Genomic DNA, 19,620 nt, shown 5'->3' with positions numbered 1-19,620 from the left:
AATCCCCGAAGACATAGTCTCTGACAGAGGGCCCCAATTTATCCCCCGTGTCTGGAAGGCGTTCTTCTCCCTCCTGGGTGTGACCGTCAGCCTGTCGTCCGGTTACCATCCTCAGTCGAACGGGCAGACGGAACGGAAGATCCAGGAGATCGGCCGCTTCCTGCGTACCTTCTGTCATGGCCACCAGGACTCCTGGAACCAGTACCTGGGTTGGGCCGAGTACGCACAAAACTCCCTCCGACAAGCCACAACTGGACTGACACCTTTCCAGTGCGTACTCGGCTACCAACCCCCACTGTTCCCCTGGGACGGGGAACCCTCCAACGTTCCAGCAGTCGACTACTGGTTCCGGGAGAGCGAGTGGGTATGGGACTCAGCTCACCACCAACTGCAGAGAGCCCTGCGCAGACGCAGAATGACAGCCGACCTTCGGCGCTCCAACGCTCCTACCTACCAACCGGGGCAGAAGGTCTGGCTGTCCACCAGAGACATCAGGATGCATCTGCCCTGCAAGAAGCTGAGTCCCCGCTTCATTGGCCCGTTCACCATCCTTCGACAGATCAATCCCGTCACGTATCGCCTCCAACTCCCTGCACAGTATAAAAGAATTCACCCAACCTTTCATGTTTCACTGTTGAAAACTCACCACCCTTCTGTTCTTCCCTCCACAGAACCTGACGTGGCAGCCGTCGAGCCCCCCCTTCCACTCATCCTGGATGATGGTACTGCCTATGTTGTTCGAGAAATCCTGGGATCCTGGCGCCATGGTGGTCTACTGGAATATCTGGTAGACTGGGAAGGTTATGGCCCCGAGGAACGCTCATGGGTCCCCAAGAATGATATCCTTGATCCTAATCTGTTACAGACTTTCCACACCAACCACCTGGACAGACCTGCCCCACGCCCTAGAGGATGACCACCACGACGTCGGGGTCCTCGGCCCTCAGGAGCGGGCCGTGGGAGGGGGGGTACTGTCACAGACACGTTGGGTTCCACCTCACTTCCTTACCCACGCACTCAATCACCAGCATACTAATCACCACCACCTGAGGATCATCAACACCGCCATCACCACCAGTACTTAAGCTCCACACTCACACTCACTTACTGTCCAGTCTCGTTTGCACTACAGCCATTTGTATGCTTACCTCAAGGACTCTAATCGCTATACTTACCTGCCTCCATCGTCTCCATCGTCTCCAGTGCTCCTTGTGTTCCTACCTGTCTGTGTGTGAGTGTTCCTGTCATCCGTCTCCAGCGTCTCCTTCCACCATCACCTGCAACACAACAAAAGGACAGTATTACCTCTATTCATCTCCAAGATCATCATACTCACCATTCACCTACCTGTTGCTCTGCTGATTGTTTAAATAAACCACCATTACTGCTTTTATCTCTGCCTCCGGTGTCTCTGTAACAGCTATAGCTTATATACTTTTTATTAGGCCACAGATACAAGTTGTCAACACAATGCAGTACTGTAGTCACAGAATGACAACGAAGGAAGCAGACTAATCAAACTATTAAAAACATTTTAAAGGGATAGTTCACCCAAAAATGAAAATTTGATGTTTATCTGCTTACCCCTAGGGCATCCAAGATGTAGGTGACTTTGTTTCTTCAGTAGAACACAAATGATGATTTTTAACTCGAACCGTTGCCGACTGTCAGTCTTCTAATGCGAGTGAATGGTAACACAATCTATAAGAGTCAAAAAATATGCATAGACAAATCCAAATTAAACCCTGCGGCTTGTGACGGCACATTGATTCCCTAAGACACGAAACGATCGGTTTGTGCGAGAAACCGAACATTATATCATTTTTTTACCTCTAATACACCACTATGTCCAACTGCGTTGAGCATTCGCTTAGTCGCGTCTGATCGCGCTCTGACAACAGCAGTGATGTCTCGCTCTCATTGAAGTATATGCGCGAGACATCACTGCCGTTGTCAGCGGTTGGAGTTAAAAATCATCATTTGTGTTCTACTGAAGAAACAAAGTCACCTACATCTTGGATGCCCTGGGGGTAAGCAGATAAACATCAAATTTTCATTTTTGGGTGAACTATCCCTTTAAAGCCTCACAAATAAAAAACTAAACAGAAAACACATCAGTGTGAAACAAGGTTATTGGCTCATGTTTGCTCTGCTGTATGTATCCTTACTTTAACTGTTTATCTGAATTCCTGTCCTGTACTCAATCAGGCAAAATAGCAAGACGATTTATCATATTACACAAACTTGTTTTGAACATGTGAACTGTTGCCTAACACTGAATATTTTATTACCTTTTCGAAATAATCCATTAAACAGTTGTAATTTGAGGAGCGTATACTAATATTTTCAGTTCCATTCGTTTACGCGCTGTCTCAAGGACACGCCCACAATATGAGGATCTCATGAATATTCGCATAAGCGCCGCCCAGTGGAACAGAATATTTCAGGAACTACCTGCCCTACCTGCATGGGTTCGGGATCTAAAGAGGAGCCGACCGTGTCCGCTGTATTGGCCAACCGGCCCTCCGCTCCATGAGGCTTAGCGTTAGCAGATTCTAGACGTTCCAGCCTCTGAAGTCGAGCATCCACTCGCAGCTCGAGATCGATGAGTCCGTTGAGTGTCTGAGGAAGATCCAAGACATAGATTTCTCGATGGACACGGTCGGCCAACCCATGCAGGAACACATCCCACTGCGCCTCCTCGTTCCAGCGGCACTCCGCCGTGAGAGTGCGAAACTCGATGGAATATTCTGCGACCGTGCGGTTACCCTGCTTAAGTTCGGTGAGTTGTCGGGCAGCATCCTTGCCAGCCACCGCACGGTCGAACACTGTCCTCATCTCGGTGGCGAGTGCCTGGAACGAGGCGCAGCATGGATCCTGGTTCTCCCACACCGCCGTTCCCCACAATGCTGCCTTCCCTGTCAGGAGCGTGATCACAAAAGCCACCTTGGATTCCTCCCTCTCGAAGGTGCGTGGCTGCAACGAGAAATGCAAGGAACACTTGTTCAAGAACGCTCTACAAAAGTTCGGCTCACCGGCATAAGTCTGAGGAACAGGAAGGCGTGGTTCTGGCTGATCCCACCACTCCAGCGGCGTGGGGGGAATCGGCGGTGGGGGTGGCGCAGTGGGAGCTCGAAGCTGTTGAAGTTGCTGGGAGAGCTCAGACACCTGTGTCACCAGCGCTTGAACAGCGCGTCCGGTGGAAGAGATACTCTCCTGCTGTTGGTCCATGCGGGAAATGCTGTGGTTGATGAACTCCGTCAAAGCTGCTGAGCTTGCTGCAGCCATAGTTGGTCAGATCGTTCTGTCACGTAAATAATGACGGATGCAATAGCAAGTTAATCTCTTTTATTAAGAGCTTCACACACAGATGGTCAGTCACAGATAACACAACGAACACAGCAGGAGAGTGGTGACGCAGGGACCTCGATGGGCGATGAGAGTCCAGATGAATGGTGACTGGTGAAGTGCGTCCGTGAAACAGTGCCGTGTAATCCGTGGGTGAAATCCAGAGAACAATCCAAACGAGGAAACAGGAAACAGGAAACAACGACGAGAAATCCAGTCCAAGGAACAAACAACACGAGCAAACACGAGACAACAACACCAGGACTCCAAACAACGATCTGACAAACATGAGACGAAAGACAAGGCGTTATATAGGCAGGTGTAATTGCAAACAGCTGCCGCTGATCAGATAATCAGCGGCGACGGCCACACGAACAATCAGGTGACACACTACAGAACACACAGACACCAGAATGAGACAGCGGATTCATGAACCGTGACAATACAAACAGACTTTTACTCGACAGTAATGCAACAACATGTAAGTAACTGTTAATTAATGCCTGATCTGATATTAATTATTCATGAACAATCAGATGTTCTTTGTGTCAGTAAATCAAACCAGTGTTCTCTTAGTAGGATGAAAATAATCTGTTATTTAAATGGTGATTAAATTATACAAAGAAGTGTTCAAAGAACGCTCTCTTTACAATTGGTAGAGCTGTCAATCAAACAGCAAGAGCTGGAGTTGTCAATTAAACAGTGGAAGTTTATCAGTGACTGAGTTCTAAACTCACACCAAAACTCCCGTTTTATTCAACGAATCTATTAGTTATATCGCGTTTGCACTATTAGTTATGATGAAAGCATTCGTTAGTCTGCAGAAATTGAGAAATCACTGCTTTCATGCGCTCAACAACACGATCGGCTATAATGTTCATCACTGCAGCCTTTCATGCCACGATCTAAATATAATGCCACAGATCTAAATGTAATGCAACACTTTTCAGGATTAGTTAACCTTGAGAGCTGTAATAGTAAAAACATGCTAAAAGTGTTCGAGTGAGTAATACTTTACGTAATATGTTTACACTGAAGTCTCACAGCAGACACGCCCCTAAGATAAGAGGGGTAAAATCAGGGTAGCAAAAATGCCTTTTATTTCTAAACTATGACCATTTTTGATGTAAAAAGAATACTAACATTATAAGTGCACTCCAGGAAACATTATAAAACAATGTTAAGTGCACTTCTTTTTTTATAAGGGGATGTAAATGATGTGATGTGTTCATGTGTGTTCATTCTCATGATTGAACTAAGACTTATTTATTTAAGGCAGTCTTTTATTAAACTTGGTTGTTATTTTAATTGTTGCATAACATAAAATATGTAAAAAAAAAAATTGCATTACAAATAAAATGTATTGTTATTTTTAAGTGAATGTTATTTAATTTCAGTCTCAAGCTGAGCACACAGAGCGTCAGATTAAACTGGAGTTTGAGAAGCTTCATCAGTTTCTCAGATATGAAGAAGAAACTGCAATCTCTGCACTGAGGGAGGAAAAGCAGAGGAAGAATCAGATGATGACGGAGAAGCTTGAGGAGATGAACAGATGCATATCAGCTCTTTCACACACAATCAAAGACATGGAGGAGATGATGAATGCCAGCGAAGTCTTGTTTCTAAAGGTCTCATTTCAGATAATTGATTCATTGATTGATCACAATTCAGTTACTGATCGTTTTAGGAGATAATAAATTGTCTGTTTATTCTGCAGAACTTCCCAGTCACAATGGAAAGGTGAGTGATCTGCTGGTCTCTCTGATTCTGATCCAAAGCCACTGCAGTTCTGACTCCTGAATGTTCTTCCAGACTCCAGACCTCACAGCCGGACCCACAGGTGGCTTCTGGAGCTTTGATTGATGTGGCATGTTACTTGGGCAACCTGCAGTTCAGAGTCTGGAAGAAGGCGCAAGGCATTGTCCAAAACAGTGAGTATTTAGAAATATGATTCTCAAACTTTTTGACTCCAAGGCCCTTAGTGTTCGAAGGACCCTTGTGTAGGCTAAGATACACTAGAGTTCAAAAGCTTGGGTCTTCTGCTCACCAAGGCTGTGTTTATTTGATCAAAAATACAGTGCAAACAGTAATAATGTAAAATATTATTACAATTTAAAATAATTTTTCTCGCATCATTACTCCAGTCTTCAGTGTCACGTGATCCTTCAGAAATCATTCTAAGATTTGATGCTCAAGAAACATTTCTGATTATTATAAATGTTGAAAACAGTTGTGCTGCTTAATGTTTTTGTAAAACAGTGATATATTTTTTCAGGATTCTTTGAATAGAATCCTGAATAGAAAATTCAAAATAACAGCATTTATTTGAAATAGAAATCTTTTGTAACATTATAAATGTCTTTACTGTCACTTTTGATCAGTTTAATGTATCCTTGCTGAAGAAAAGTATTAATTTCCTTTTTTTTTTTTAAATCGTACTGACTTACTTACAAACATTGTGTTCTCCAATTTTTTAGAGGAACAAGGAAACAAGGAGTGGCAATATATATTAAAATAATTAAATCAATTAATCATAAATCATTAAAATAATTTTCATAATTTCGGATATTTAAAGAAATGAATGTATATCAGGGTTCACAGTTTTTATAATCAATTAATTTACATATTGTTTTTCAATCTTTCGTGATTACGTGATAAGGATTGTTTTTTAATTCACAAATAGCAATTTCTGCCTGATAAAATAGCACATAACTACAAAAATTAATGTTCATTATAGAAATTGAACATTGAATTCATTTCCAAGTCTGGAAATCACACTTTTAAAATTCCCTCATATATATATATTCCAGGTTTTCCAAGACCAAGGGAACAAACTGAAATAAGAAATATGTGATTATTAGCTGTCTTTTTAAAGTTTGTTTTGTTTCATTTTTATTCATTTTAAGCCATTTTTCAGCCCCCTTAGATGTGTGCTGAGGCCCCCTAGTGGGTCCCGGCGCTGGTGCACATAGTGTAAATGACAGATGGGTGAATATTAAAGATTTAAGCATTACGTGTGGAATAACAAGATGACCTAATACACCAAAATGAACGAGAAGAACAACTTTGGCACACATGGTATTTACAGTTACATTTATATAACAGATTTCTGCTGTTCAGTTATATTTATTGTCTTTATTATGTAATGCAAATATAACATTTCTCAAGCACACATTAGCTGTGTCCCAATTCAGAGGCTGCATCTTTCGAAGGACACTGACTTTAAAGGGGACCTATTATGCCTCTTTTCACAAGATGTGTCCCCAGAATGTTTGCCCCTATTTGGGTGTGAACAAAAACATGCCTTTTTTGTGTGTGTCCCTTTAAATGCAAATGAGCTGCTGCTCCCGGTTCCAGAAGTGGGCAGAGCTTTAACAGCTCACGCTTCAGTTGCTCAACAACAACAAAGCTGGAGAATCTCACGCAGACAAAATGAGGATTGTCAGTAACGGTGTTCAGCCTTACATTGTTCAAACCGGAGTCGGACGCTGATGGAGAGACTCAGGAACTTTTAAAATGCAACTGGACGTTTCTGAATGGTTAGTGGATAAATTTATGTAGTTGCTGTGAAGTTGGTTCAGCGCATCTACTAGCATGTGCCGTCATGTACGGTGGGTGTCCACTATACATAGAGTACCTTTTTGCTAAACAGAGCGATACACACCAGGCTTTATGATTGCTATCAAATACTGTGAATGGTCTAATATTTTTTCCAAAATATCACTCGGACAGAAACGCTTTTTAGCAATCGAGTTTGCCAGGGTCAACTTACAAGCTAACGAGACTCTAAATAGTGTCTGTGCTCGTCTGTGCAGCCAATGACAGAACAGTTAGCATGCTTTGCTCTAACTTTTGCCATGGCCTTTGAACCGATACACCGTTTTTGCTTGCAAAAACAAAATGATGGCACTGTGGGTGGAAACGTGTAGATTAAGAGGTGGTAATATTATATTAAGATCCCCTTCCTACATCACTAGGGGAGCAAAATCTGAGCGGCTCATTTTTTCACATGCTTGCAGAGAAAGGCGTGTGAAAACAAAGTTACTGGGTTGTCCTTTTTCATGTTTTCTGGGTTGGTAGATGTACCGGGGACCCATTATAGCACTTAAACACAGAAAAAGCCATTTTCATGATATGACCCCTTTTAAAGGCCACAACTTCGAAGGTCAAATCGAGCGTTGTTAAATGGGACGTTCTAGCCTACAGAGGATTGCTCTGACACATGCCACTGACGAGTGGCAGTAACATTTGTACTGGACTTTTTTGAAAGTTATATCCAGCTGTCTGAAAACAAAACTGGCTTCTCAACCTGTCTAACTGTTAAGACTGGGTAAAAAATATTGATTTCTCAATTTTAATCGATTCTCATTTTTACGAACCAATATCGATTCTTAAATCCCAAGAATCAATCAGTCTGTTTTCAGTTGATGAATGAGCAGAATATGTAGCGCCTCCCATCCAATAAATCACAATAATCTTTGTGCTTTGTTACTTTTGATATGAAGCAAAGTCTCAGATTTCAAATGACGTCCATCTTATTATGAGATTCGAAAAATAAATACCGTTTTGGTGATGTTTAATGTGGCGTGACAGATCGCTTTAGCGCCTCAGTTAAGAGAAGCGGCAGCACGAGCGCATGTGATCATCTTCTCCTCCGCTTTAATACCAGTTACAGCGCGAAATAAACACGACTAAACATCTGAAGGTATGTTAAAATATACAGTACAACTTTCCGAAATCCATATCATGTCTCATGTAATAGCTCAATCAGTGTTTCATCATCCTCAGAAAGATGTAACATCACATTTACCTCAGAAAAACATATTCAGTGACATAAACTCATTAGTCAGATAGAAAAGTGAACTCTAGAGAGCAGCATTCTGATAAATATAGCTATGCACCATTACATATTCATTATCATTTTTAATGTTCTTCAATATTTAATGCATGTTTGAAAAAATCAGTTATGACAGCCATGATTTAAATGTTTATATTTCAAAAAAAGAATTGGAGTACAAATATGATTATGTAATTCTAAACTTTATTTATAATAAAAACATCATTGAGTGTAATTTTAGTATTTGGATATAAATAAGTTAATTTAACCTTCAATATTATTATAGTAGTACCAACTGACTCCCTTGTGTAGTTTACAGCATTAGCTGAGAGATTTTTTTCCTCTCGAAAATTTGCCATGTACTGTAACTGAAATACTACATCCAAATAAAAATCAATATCGAATCGAATCGAATCGAAAACATGTGAATAGTAATAGAATTGAATCGTGAAAATTGTGTCAATACCCAGCCCTACTAGTACTAACTATATTCACTTTGATCCATTTCTGTACATAGTAAAGAGTATAAACTCTATAAAATCACATCTTAGTAAGAAATGTCAACATTTGAACCTTTTTTTATACATTTGTATCATTAGATATTTGAGTAATTTAAAAAAAAAAACCAATATTTAATTTAAAAGCATAATCCAGCTTCTCAAAAAATCCAGTCGTCACGGTGAGCAATGAATCTTGGGATAGGCTAGGCTGCGAAGGATCCACCCATTTTATCCTTCTTTGCATTCAAAAGGAGCCTTTGAATTGGGACAGCCTTTGTCACGCCACTGTGACACGTCTGGCCTTCAAATGCAGCCTTCGCAGGATGCAGCCGGGATGCAGCTATTGACTATAACAACACTGACAGTAATCAGAGTATCAGAGTATTCATAATTTCAGTGTTCATAACTCATCTTAATCTGTGTACCTTAATCTGTATATAAATTGATTGTGTCTCATCAGCTCCAGTAATTCTGGATCCAAACACAGCTCATCCAGATCTCCTCTTGTCTGATGATCTGACCAGTCTGAGATGCAGTTCGGACAGTCAAGCGCTTCCTGATAATCCAGAGAGATTTGACGAGTATTCCTGTGTTCTGGGTTCAGAGGGGTTTAACTCGGGAACACACTGCTGGGAGGTGGAGGTTAAAGAGAGCTCGTCCTGGGCTCTGGGAGTAACTAAGGCATCAAGCCAAAGGAAGGGATGTGATTTCTTTGACACTGGAGTGTGGAGTGTGCAGTACAGACTGTTTGAAGAGTCTGGTTTTCCTGTCACACAGAAGCTTGAGCGGGTGAGAGTTCAGCTGGACTATGACAGAGGAACGGTGTCATTCTCTGATCCTGTAACTAACACACATCTGTACACGTTCACAACCACCTTCACTGAGAACGTCTTTCCATTCTTCTATAGCTTTTCCCATCTGAGGATCTTACAATTGTATTATTTGTAAAAGTTATACCTGTACATCCACAGCTAACAAAAATAAGTTCTAAAACCGGTTTAGCAACGTTCCCATTAATTTGTGAATTTAATGAACGCCACCGGAATCATCTCACTATCGGCTTTGAACAATTAATTGACAGAGTAAGCCTGATTCAAACCTCTAACTCCCAAGCAAGTTCAGCCTGTCCCACTTGCAGTCTTTGCGTGAGTAGAATTTTTTTTAGGCTACCTGACAGGACACAAAAAGCAAGTAAGGTTTTACACATTTTTATTTTCAGTAGCTACTTTGCACTTAAACTACTAAATCTCTGTTAAATCTTCTAAAATAAACTTCTAAATCACTGTTCAGTAGTCCCTATATAATAGACAAATACACATACTCATCTCTGCACCAGTAAAATGTGCAGCACTTTTCCTTTTACTGTATGTAATATCTAATTAATTTAACTTACACTGGAAAGTTTTTTATTTATCTTGTGATTTTGGTGCACATGAGTTCATGAATATGATGAATGATGGGATACGCTTGGCCTGAAATACCACTCCGAAGTGGATTTAGTCAGCATAGTGCACTGCGCTTTAGCATTTATCATACACGTACATTTACTTATCATGTTCACACACTCTCAAGTGGCCAAGACCGCAAGTGTGGGTATTGGGATAGGCCCAGTGTACAAAACTGGGCTGTGTACATTGCATAGCACATACCAAGCTGATGATAAAATTTAAGTTGCGCACTTTACAATTACAAAAAATACTTACACTGTTACACATGCTAACATTTTAGCCTAATGTAATTTTGTTAAATTGACTGTTTATCTGTTTAGCGATGAATGTTTGTGCTCATGTTGATGTAATTAAATAAAGGTTTGTCTCTTCAAAAATGCTGTGGCTTGTCATGATGTTTATTGATCAGGCTTCTACGATTTATATGTTTTCGAGACATTAATCTTATGTGCTATCGGAAAGCTTAGAAGCTCCAGAAAATGTGATGTCGTTTCTGGTAAGAGAACAATCTGCATCGGCTTGAGCACTTTTCTATGCCATTTTGTAGTATAAATAGTGTGATAGTGTGTTCATAATGAAAACTGTAAAAGTGCACTTCAAATACCTGGATGATGCACTTAATTAACTGAAAATTCAGTGTGGAATGTTGGACACTTCATGAACTTAATGTTTGCAGCATGAAGCAGCAAGACGCATGCATGTGATGCTGAGGGCAGGAGCCAGCCAATAATGAGTCGCTGTTCGGACATAAACAAGGAAGCCTCCACTGAGTTTACTACGTATGACAACGGTTCAAATTGTTGAATAAAGTTATTTTGTTTTGTTTTTTGCACACAAAGAGTATTCTCGTCTCTTCATAACATTAAGGTTGAACCACTGCAGTCACATGAACTGTTTTAACCATGTAAAGGTGCAATGATTTGCTGCCTATGTGTGGATCAGATACGAATGAATTTTATCAAAAATATCTTAATTTGTGTTCTGAAGATGAACGAAGGTCTTACGGGTGTGGAACGATATGAAGGTGAGTAATAAATGACAGAAATTTCATTTTTGTGTGAACTAACCCTTTAAATACATAATCGAGGTATTAGGGGCAATTAGACTACCGTGCTGGATGACAGACGCCAACTAAATTTTATTTACTAGACAGTAGAGAACATAGTGTGTACTTTAAGTGCATAGTGTATAGAATGTCATTTGAGACATGACTCTAATGAACATCGATGCTCTCTGATTTTTGTGGTGCATTGTGGGATTTTTAGGGAGCAAACATTTTAGTGCAATGGAAAGATTTTTCAACAGGAAGGCTGAGACAGCCCTTAATGTCACCGTGAAACTGAAGATGCGATAGTCCTTTCTTCTTTATTTGTGACATCTATCTGAGTGAAGTGGATGCAGTGCAGGGCTTGATTTTGTCCATGGGGAATTGATTAGATGGTTGAGGTTTGTTATTGGTGGATCTCATGTGAGTGACAGGTTGCCCCGCCCTCTCACCGGTAACACATCATCAGAGAAGAGAAGAGAAGAGAAGAGAAGAGAAGAGAAGAGAAGAGAAGAGAAGAGAAGAGAAGAGAAGATGATGAAATCGATGGCTCAGTGAGGCCTCCATAGACAGCAATGGTACTTCCTCTCTCAAGATCCATAAAGGTACTAAAAACAAATTTAAATCAGTTCATGTGAGTACAGTGGTTCAATCTTAATGTTATAAAGCGATGAGAATATTTTTTGTGCACCAAAAAAACAAAATAACGACTTTTTAACAATAGGCTATCTAGTGATGGGCAATTTCAAAACTGCTTTGGAGCGTTACAAATCTTTTGTGTCGAATCAGTGATTCGGATCACGTGAAATCACGTGACTTTGGTGTTCCGAACCACTGATTCGATTCGTAAAGCTCTGAAGCTTCATGAAGCAGTGTTATGAAATTGGCCATCACTAGATAGCCTATTGTTAAAAAGTCGTTATTTTGTTTTTTGGCGCACAAAGAATTATCATCGTTTTGTAATATTATAGGTGCCCTAGAACCAGTTTTTACAAGATGTAATATTAGTCTAAGGTGTCCCCTGAATGTGTCTGTGAAGTTTCAGCTCAAAATACCCCATAGATTTTTTTTTTTTTACCCCATGAATTTTTCTTAACTGCCTATTTTGGGGCATCATTAACTATGCACCGATTCAGGCTGTGGCCCCTTTAAATCACGCGCTCCCTGCCCCCCCGAGCTCGCAACTATAATACAGCGCATTTACAAAGTTCACACAACTAATGTAACCCTCAAATGGATCTTTACAAGATGTTCGTCATGCATACTGCATGCATGCGTCGGATCATGTGAGTATAGTATTTATTTGGATGTTTACATTTGATTCTGAATGAGTTTGATAGTGCTCCATGGCTAACGGGCTAAAGCTAACATTACACACTGTTGGAGATGGGCTGCAAATATTGGGGGAGCACATATTAATGATCCCGACTGTTGCATCACAGTAGGTGTTATGTTGAGATTCGCCTGTTTTTCGGAGGTCTTTTAAACAAATTAGATTTACATAAGAAGGAGGAAACAATGGAGTTTGAAACTCAATGTCTTTTCCATGTACTGAACTCTTATTATTCAACTATGCCAAGGTAAATTCAATTTTTGATTCTAGGGCACCTTTAAGATCCACTGAACTCACATGAACTGATTTAAATATGTTTTTAGTACCTTTATGGATCTTGAGAAAGGAAGTCATTGCTGGCAATGCAGGCCTCACTGAGCCATTGGATTTCATCAAAAATATCTTAATTTGTGTTCTGAAGATGAATGAAGGTCTTACGGGTGTGGAATGACATGAGGGTGAGTAATTAATGACATTATTTTCATTTTTGGGTGAACTAACCCTTTAACACAGTTTTGACCAGCAGATGTCGCCAGCGTGTGGTGTTGAATTGATTCACAGATCACTGAAAACAAGCGGCCAAATCAGTCTCGAGACAGAGGCCAGGCAACAGGAATTTAAATAATAAAAAGATTGCTAGCATCTCAGCGTGTAATCCAGTTTGTGGATACACAACAAATGAACTGCAATATGTTTGCTATGCTTAATATGGTCTTTTTTCCTTTTATCTATTACGGTACTACATATAAATATTTATGTAAACTCTATAAGTAAATTCTCTATACATTTACAGATTATTGCAGGGACCAGTTTATACTGATGTGGTTGGAGAGACATTGACACAGTGGGTAAGTGTGTGTTTTATATTACACTTTCAGTGATACATTTGCCTATTTCTAAGGCTTAGGATACAACAGGAACACAGTGAACTTGGATAATATTGTATATTAGACCTTTAGTGCAAATTATACATCAGGTTTCATCTGACATTGTTTTGCCTTCAGCAGAGTTAAACTGTGCAGCTCTTAAACTATTAAAATTTCTTTTTCAAAACAATACAATCACTAAATGTAACATTATGACCTCATGCAGAAGGTCAGAAAGGTTTCTTGGCGACTGCTGCTTGTTAAACCCTCATAAAAAAATCTACAGCACTAATCCCATTCCAGACCTCGTGAAATTCCAGCATTACAACCCACACATTTTGGGGAATTGTGCAGTTTAACACTTTCTTTCTTGTGCAAATAAAGACCTGGCCTGGCTGAAATGACTTTTGTCCCATTTTAGTTCTTAAAGGGTTAGTTCACCCAAAAATTTTAATTCTGTCGTTAATTACTCACCTTTATGTCGTCCCAAACCCGTGAGACCTTTGTTCATCTTCAGAAAACAAATTAAGATATTTTTGCTGAAATCCAAAGGTTTCTGAACCATACATAGGCAGCAACGTCATTGCACCTTTTGAGGTCCAGAAAGGTAGTAAAGACATCGTTAAAATAGTCCATGTGACTACAGTGGTTCAGAAACCGCATATGTTTTTGTTTGTTTAGAATTTATGCACATCTTAGCATTTCTATCCAGGATTTTTATGCAAAATCCCAAAATGTGAATAAAAATAGGTGGATGGAAACATAACATTAACAGGGCAAATGAATAAAGGACAAAAAGGGAGTAAGAAAATGAATGTGCAGCTGCGGGAAGAAGCAGGCCTACAGATAACATTGAAGGAGCTTCAATGACACTGACCTTGAGACAATATCACACTGATTTGTTATGACACATGCTGAGACATTATTATTAGGCTCCAGTTCGGTAAACCGTATCAAGCTTATTACAAAAACTGTGGAAAATATATTGTGAACAAATGCTGCTTTTAGTGTTTTCAACATTTCAGCACAGTGAAACCAAAATAAATGTCATCAGACAGCAGCTTCGGCCATCTATCCATGATGCTGTGTTGCGCTGCCTGTGTCAGAGAGATCTGTCCAGCTGCACTGGTGAGACTGTGATCACACTGAGCATCATGTGTTCTCAATCATATCATTAATCTCCTGTCACAGTCACATGAGCTGTTGCTTTGTTACAGGAAATGCCCTGCATTACTAGATTCTGGCCAGCAGCTGCTGTCCAGTAAAGGACCCTGATTCCCTGAGAATTACATCACTGTTGCCCTGTGAAGATGTAACTCAGTGTGTATTGATATATCGCAAAGAAAACGTCTAACCATTTCTAGAAATGCGTGTGTGAACTGGCTTGGTAAGTGAAAACTCATCAAAAATTATTAAAGTTGATAAATTGGGAACACAAATAACACATAATTATAACTTAAAGGGTTAGTTCACCCAAAAATGAAAATTCTGTCATTTATTGCTTACCCTCATGCCGTTCCACACCCGTAAGACCTTCGTTCATCTTCGGAACACAAATTAAGATATTTTTGTTGAAATCCGATGGCTCAGTGAGGCCTCCATAGCCAGAAATGACATTTCCTCTCTCAAGATCCACTAATGGTACTAAAAACATATTTAAATCAGTTCATGTGAGTACAGTGGTTCAGTATTAATATTATAAAGCGACGAGAATATTTTTGGTGCGCCAAAAACAAAAAAAAATAACGACTTATATAGTGATGGCCGATTTCAAAACACTGCTTCAGGAAGCTTCGGAGCATTATGAATCAACGTGTCGAATCAGCAGTTCGGAGCGGCAAAGTCACGTGACTTTTAGCAGTTCGGCGGTTTGACACGTGATCTGAATCATGATTTCATACGCTGATTCATTGTGCTCCGAATCTTCCCGAAGCAGTGTTTTGAAATCGGCCATCACTATATAAGTCGTTTTGGTTTTTTTGGCGCACCAAAAATATTCTTGTCGCTTTATAATATTAATATTGAACCACTGTACTCACATGAACTGATTTAAATATGTTTTTAGTACATTAAAGGTGCCGTAGAACGTCTTTTTAAAGGTGCCCTCGAATGAAAAATTGAATTTATCTTGGCATTGTTAAATAACAAGAGTTCAGTACATGGAAATGACATACAGTAAGTATCAAACTCCATTGTTTCCCCCTTTTTATATAAATCTCATTTGTTTAAAAGACCTCCGAAGAACAGGCGAATCTCAACATAACACCGACTGTTACGTAACAGTCGGGATCATTAATATGTACGCCCCCAATCTTTGCATATGCCAGCCCACGTTTCCAACATTATAAAAGACATTAGACAAGGGCAGCCACTATTAAGGTCTGGATGTGCACAACCAAATCATCAGACTAGGTAAGCAAGCAAGAACAATAGTGAAAAATGGCAGATGGAGCAATAATAACTGACATGATCCATGATAACATGATATTTTTAGTGATATTTGTAAACTGTCTTTCTAAATGTTTCATTAGCATGTTGCTAATGTACTGTTAAATGTGGTTAAAGTTACCATCGGTTATTACTGTATTCACGGAGACAAGAGTGCCATCGCTATTTTCATTTTTAAACACTTGCAGTCTGTATAATTCATAAACACAACTTCATTCTTTATAAATCTCTCCAACAGAGTAGCATTTCCCGTTAGCCACGGAGCACTATCAAACTCATTCAAAATCAGAAGTAAACAATATAACAGTATACAATACTCACATAATCCGCCGCATGCATGACGAACATTTTGTAAAGATCCATTTTGAGGGTTATATTAGCTGTGTAAACTTTGTTAAGGCACTGTTCAAGGCAAGCGCGAGCTCTGTGGGCGTGGACCACGGGATTTAAAGGGGCCCCAAAATAGGCAGTTTGAAAAAAAAAATTCACGGTTTACACAAAAATATTAAGCAGCACAATAATAATGTTTTCAATATTGATAATCAGAAATGTTTCTTGAGCATCAAATTAGAATGATTTCTGAAGGATCATGCGACACTGAAGACTGGAGTAATGATGCTGAAAATTCAGGATCACAGGAATAAATTACATTTTAAAATATATTCAAATAGAAAATAGTTATTTTAAATTGTAATATTTCACAATATTACTGTTTTTGCTGTATTTTGATCAAAATTCAGCCTTAGTGAGAATGAGACTTATTTAAAAAATATTCAAAAATCTTGCTGACCCCCAACTTTTGAACAGTAATGTAAATATATTACAAAATGTCTTTGTTTTTTAATATATTTTAAATATTAAAACTGTACATTTGACACACATGCTTAATTATTACTTTTAAAATTATTTGAATGATTTGCATAATGATTGTATCAAACCAAATAAATGTACACAATATCAATTTGAAAATTGTTTTTATTAATTATCCCACTCTCTGCTCCACAACACTGCTGTAACATCCCAGCCCAACGTAACAAACACAAACACAAACACAAACACATAATAATACTGAACAACATCAGCACACGAGGCAGATAACTGACTGTCAAACACAAGCACGCGTGATTATCTCGAGCGCCTGGGGCCTTCGTTTGAAATATAATCACATTGAAAGAAGAGGGCATGGACAAAATCCGCATTATTACTGCATGACAGTTGATATGTGCAGGCTCTGCTGTGGGTTTAGTGCTTTAACTGTGTTAATGGCATAAGGGTGTGTAGTATGGATTTGACTTGATTTGACAATGATTCGCTTGCTCACAACAGAGTGAACACTGCTGTGTGTGTGTGTGTGTGTGGTTCTGCAGTGTAGGTGCAGGGCAGTGCTGTTTCTATCTGATCATTTGCTTGTGCTGACGAGGATATTAAATGACACTTTCATATAACAGAGTGTTTTTATTCTCTTCTGCCTTCGGTAGAAGTCTGGCTTCATTCTCATGTGGGAGGAACTCAAGGTGATGTCGCCCCCAGATAGGTGTGGTCAAATGCTGCCAACGCTGAACAGAGGGAAACAGAGAATCACACATACTGTATATCACAATATCCAATAACAGGCCAGAGATTCAACTTTTAGTGAGTTTGTGCACACATTTGTGGATTTGGAAACATTTCTAGCATCAAGAAGTGCAGACAAATCCACAAATCCACCATCTACTCAAGCCAATCAGATAACGGCCACATTGTGCTGACCAATTGTAGCACATCCTCACTATTATCAACCATGTTTTGCTTTACAATCAGGGCAGTCTCGCTCTGAAATAACTTGGCTCATTCATCCTCATTGGCTCAGATAGGAAATATAAGGTCCATAAAAATTGGTACAGTAAAATATGTTTCAAATTTGGATTTCGTTAGACCATTAGATTGTGTATCAAGCCAAGCCACAGTATTATATTTTAAGCGCCTTTGAAGAAACAACACTATACTGGGTACAGATGCGTTATGAAAGTGTCTCATTATTCAAGATAGAACAGAAAGCGTCAATAAGTAGCTGACTAATGTTTTAATCCAGCACTTCAGCTCAATTTGAATGATTCACCCATTGAATACAGTTCTCTTCAGGGGTGAAAAATGAATCTGTTCCCACCCAGAGTGTGAAGCAAATCGTGACTGGATGTAGCGAGAGCGTGCTATGACTGGTCAGCACAATGTGGCTGTTATCTAGCTTCTGCCAGACCGCTTCCGTATTCAACTTACGAAGAAAGTGTAAATCTTTCTGGCGGAAGCTAGATATTTTACTTCATAAATTTTTTTTTTACACAAATGCATCGCTTCACTTCAGAAAGCCTTTATTAACCCCTGGAGCCGTGTGGAGTATGTTTATGATGGATGGATGTGGATATGGAGATACTTTCTTTAGCTCATACTTGTTGATCCCGTTCACTGCCGTTATAAAGCTCAGAGGCGTCAATATATTTATTAATATTTCTATACACCTAGTATGGCTTGAGGGTGAGTAAAGCTTGGGGTAATTTTCGTTTGAAAGTGAACTAAATGACGCACAGTCTCTGTTTATCTGTTCTCTTCATAAATAAGTTAAATATAAGTTAGAAGTTCATGATTAAAAATGAAAATGTGAACAAAAACAAAAGCTATTAAATGTCATCATTAAAATATGAAAATTAAAATGATGTTAAATAATAGATGATGGAATTTTTAAGACCCTGTTTATGACCCAAAATTACTAAAACTTTAAAGCCTATAATAGTAATAGTCAATAATACTAATACTAATACTTTGGCATGGCCTAATTTAGATGGTGCAGTTTAATGAACAGCTGAAACAATTTAAAAGGTAAATTATTCCCAATTTTTTTGCAATCAGAATGTTTAAAAACCCCGATTCGCAAATTAATTTGTGACTTGGTAATCTTCCTCATGTCATTTTACTCACCAAAAAGTAAAAACTGCTGTTTATTACTAGGTTGTTCAGTTGTGTTAGATGTATTTTGTGTAAATGTGTTTAATAAGCAGTGGTCACATTTATTGTTGTTCTGTTATTTTTTTATGAGCAAATAAGAAAAAGAATCCATGTGGGAATTTTGCATGACACAGACTTCGCAACGGGTTCAAGTTGATTGTGTCAATTCCTCATGGACAAAATCAAGTCCCGCCCTACGCTTTTTCTTGTTCGAGAAGTCTTTTCACTCAGTTATATGTCACAATAGAGAAGAAAAGACTATCGCAACTTACTTTTCATGCCGACTTTAATACTTTTAGCTACCTTATGTTTGTAGGTTGTAATGTTGTAATCTTTTTCTAGCCAAATTCAAAAGAGCAGCTTGATTGTTGTTGAACTATTTTAACTCTTTCCCTATCAGCGTTTTTTTTTTTTTTTTCAACAGCCAGCACCAGCATTTTTGATAATTTCACAAAACTTTCATGACCCCAGAATATTTTGTTGTATGAATACAGGTGCTGGTCATATAATTAGAATATTGTGAAAAAGTTCATTTTTTTTATTGTAAATTATTTTAAAAAATGAAACTTTCATTTATACTAGATTCCCTACATGTAAAGTAAAACATTTCAAAAGTTTTTTTTTTTTTTTTTTTTTTTTATTTGTTGATTAGAGCGTACAGCTAATGAAAGTCCAAAATCCAGTATCTCAAAATATTAGAATATTTACATTTGAGTTTCATTAAATGACCATCCCTACAGTATAAATTCCGGGTATCTCTTGTTCTTTGAAACCACACTAATGGGGAAGACTGCTGACTTGGCAATGGTCCAGGAG

At 39.0% G+C, this 19,620-nt stretch overlaps 2 protein-coding genes across 4 annotated transcripts in view; one reads left to right on the top strand and one right to left on the bottom strand.

The window, feature by feature from the left end:
- Nucleotides 1-4,634: 4,634 nt before the first annotated feature.
- Nucleotides 4,635-10,491, top strand: trim35-39 (tripartite motif containing 35-39). The gene is made up of 4 exons (XM_048178686.1): nt 4,635-4,976; nt 5,066-5,088; nt 5,161-5,279; nt 9,146-10,491. The coding sequence occupies exons 1-4, from the start codon at nt 4,869-4,871 to the stop codon at nt 9,631-9,633; spliced, it is 738 nt and encodes a 245-aa protein (XP_048034643.1). The 5' UTR covers nt 4,635-4,868; the 3' UTR covers nt 9,634-10,491.
- Nucleotides 10,492-16,782: 6,291 nt separating this feature from the next.
- The window catches only part of si:ch211-117c9.5 (sodium- and chloride-dependent creatine transporter 1), a 35,417-nt gene continuing 32,579 nt past the window's right edge, over nt 16,783-19,620 (bottom strand). For all 3 annotated transcript variants that reach the window (XM_048178228.1, XM_048178229.1, XM_048178231.1), the window contains one exon: nt 16,783-17,381. In XM_048178228.1, the coding sequence (XP_048034185.1) occupies nt 17,250-17,381 (132 nt within the window). In that variant the 3' untranslated portion in view covers nt 16,783-17,249. The remainder of the gene's footprint in view (nt 17,382-19,620) is intronic.

Source organism: Megalobrama amblycephala, linkage group LG24 (assembly GCF_018812025.1).
Source record: "Megalobrama amblycephala isolate DHTTF-2021 linkage group LG24, ASM1881202v1, whole genome shotgun sequence".
Lineage (NCBI taxonomy): Eukaryota > Metazoa > Chordata > Actinopteri > Cypriniformes > Xenocyprididae > Megalobrama > Megalobrama amblycephala.
The sequence above is the reverse complement of the archived record's forward strand: the minus strand, read 5'-3'. Positions and strand labels throughout refer to the sequence as shown.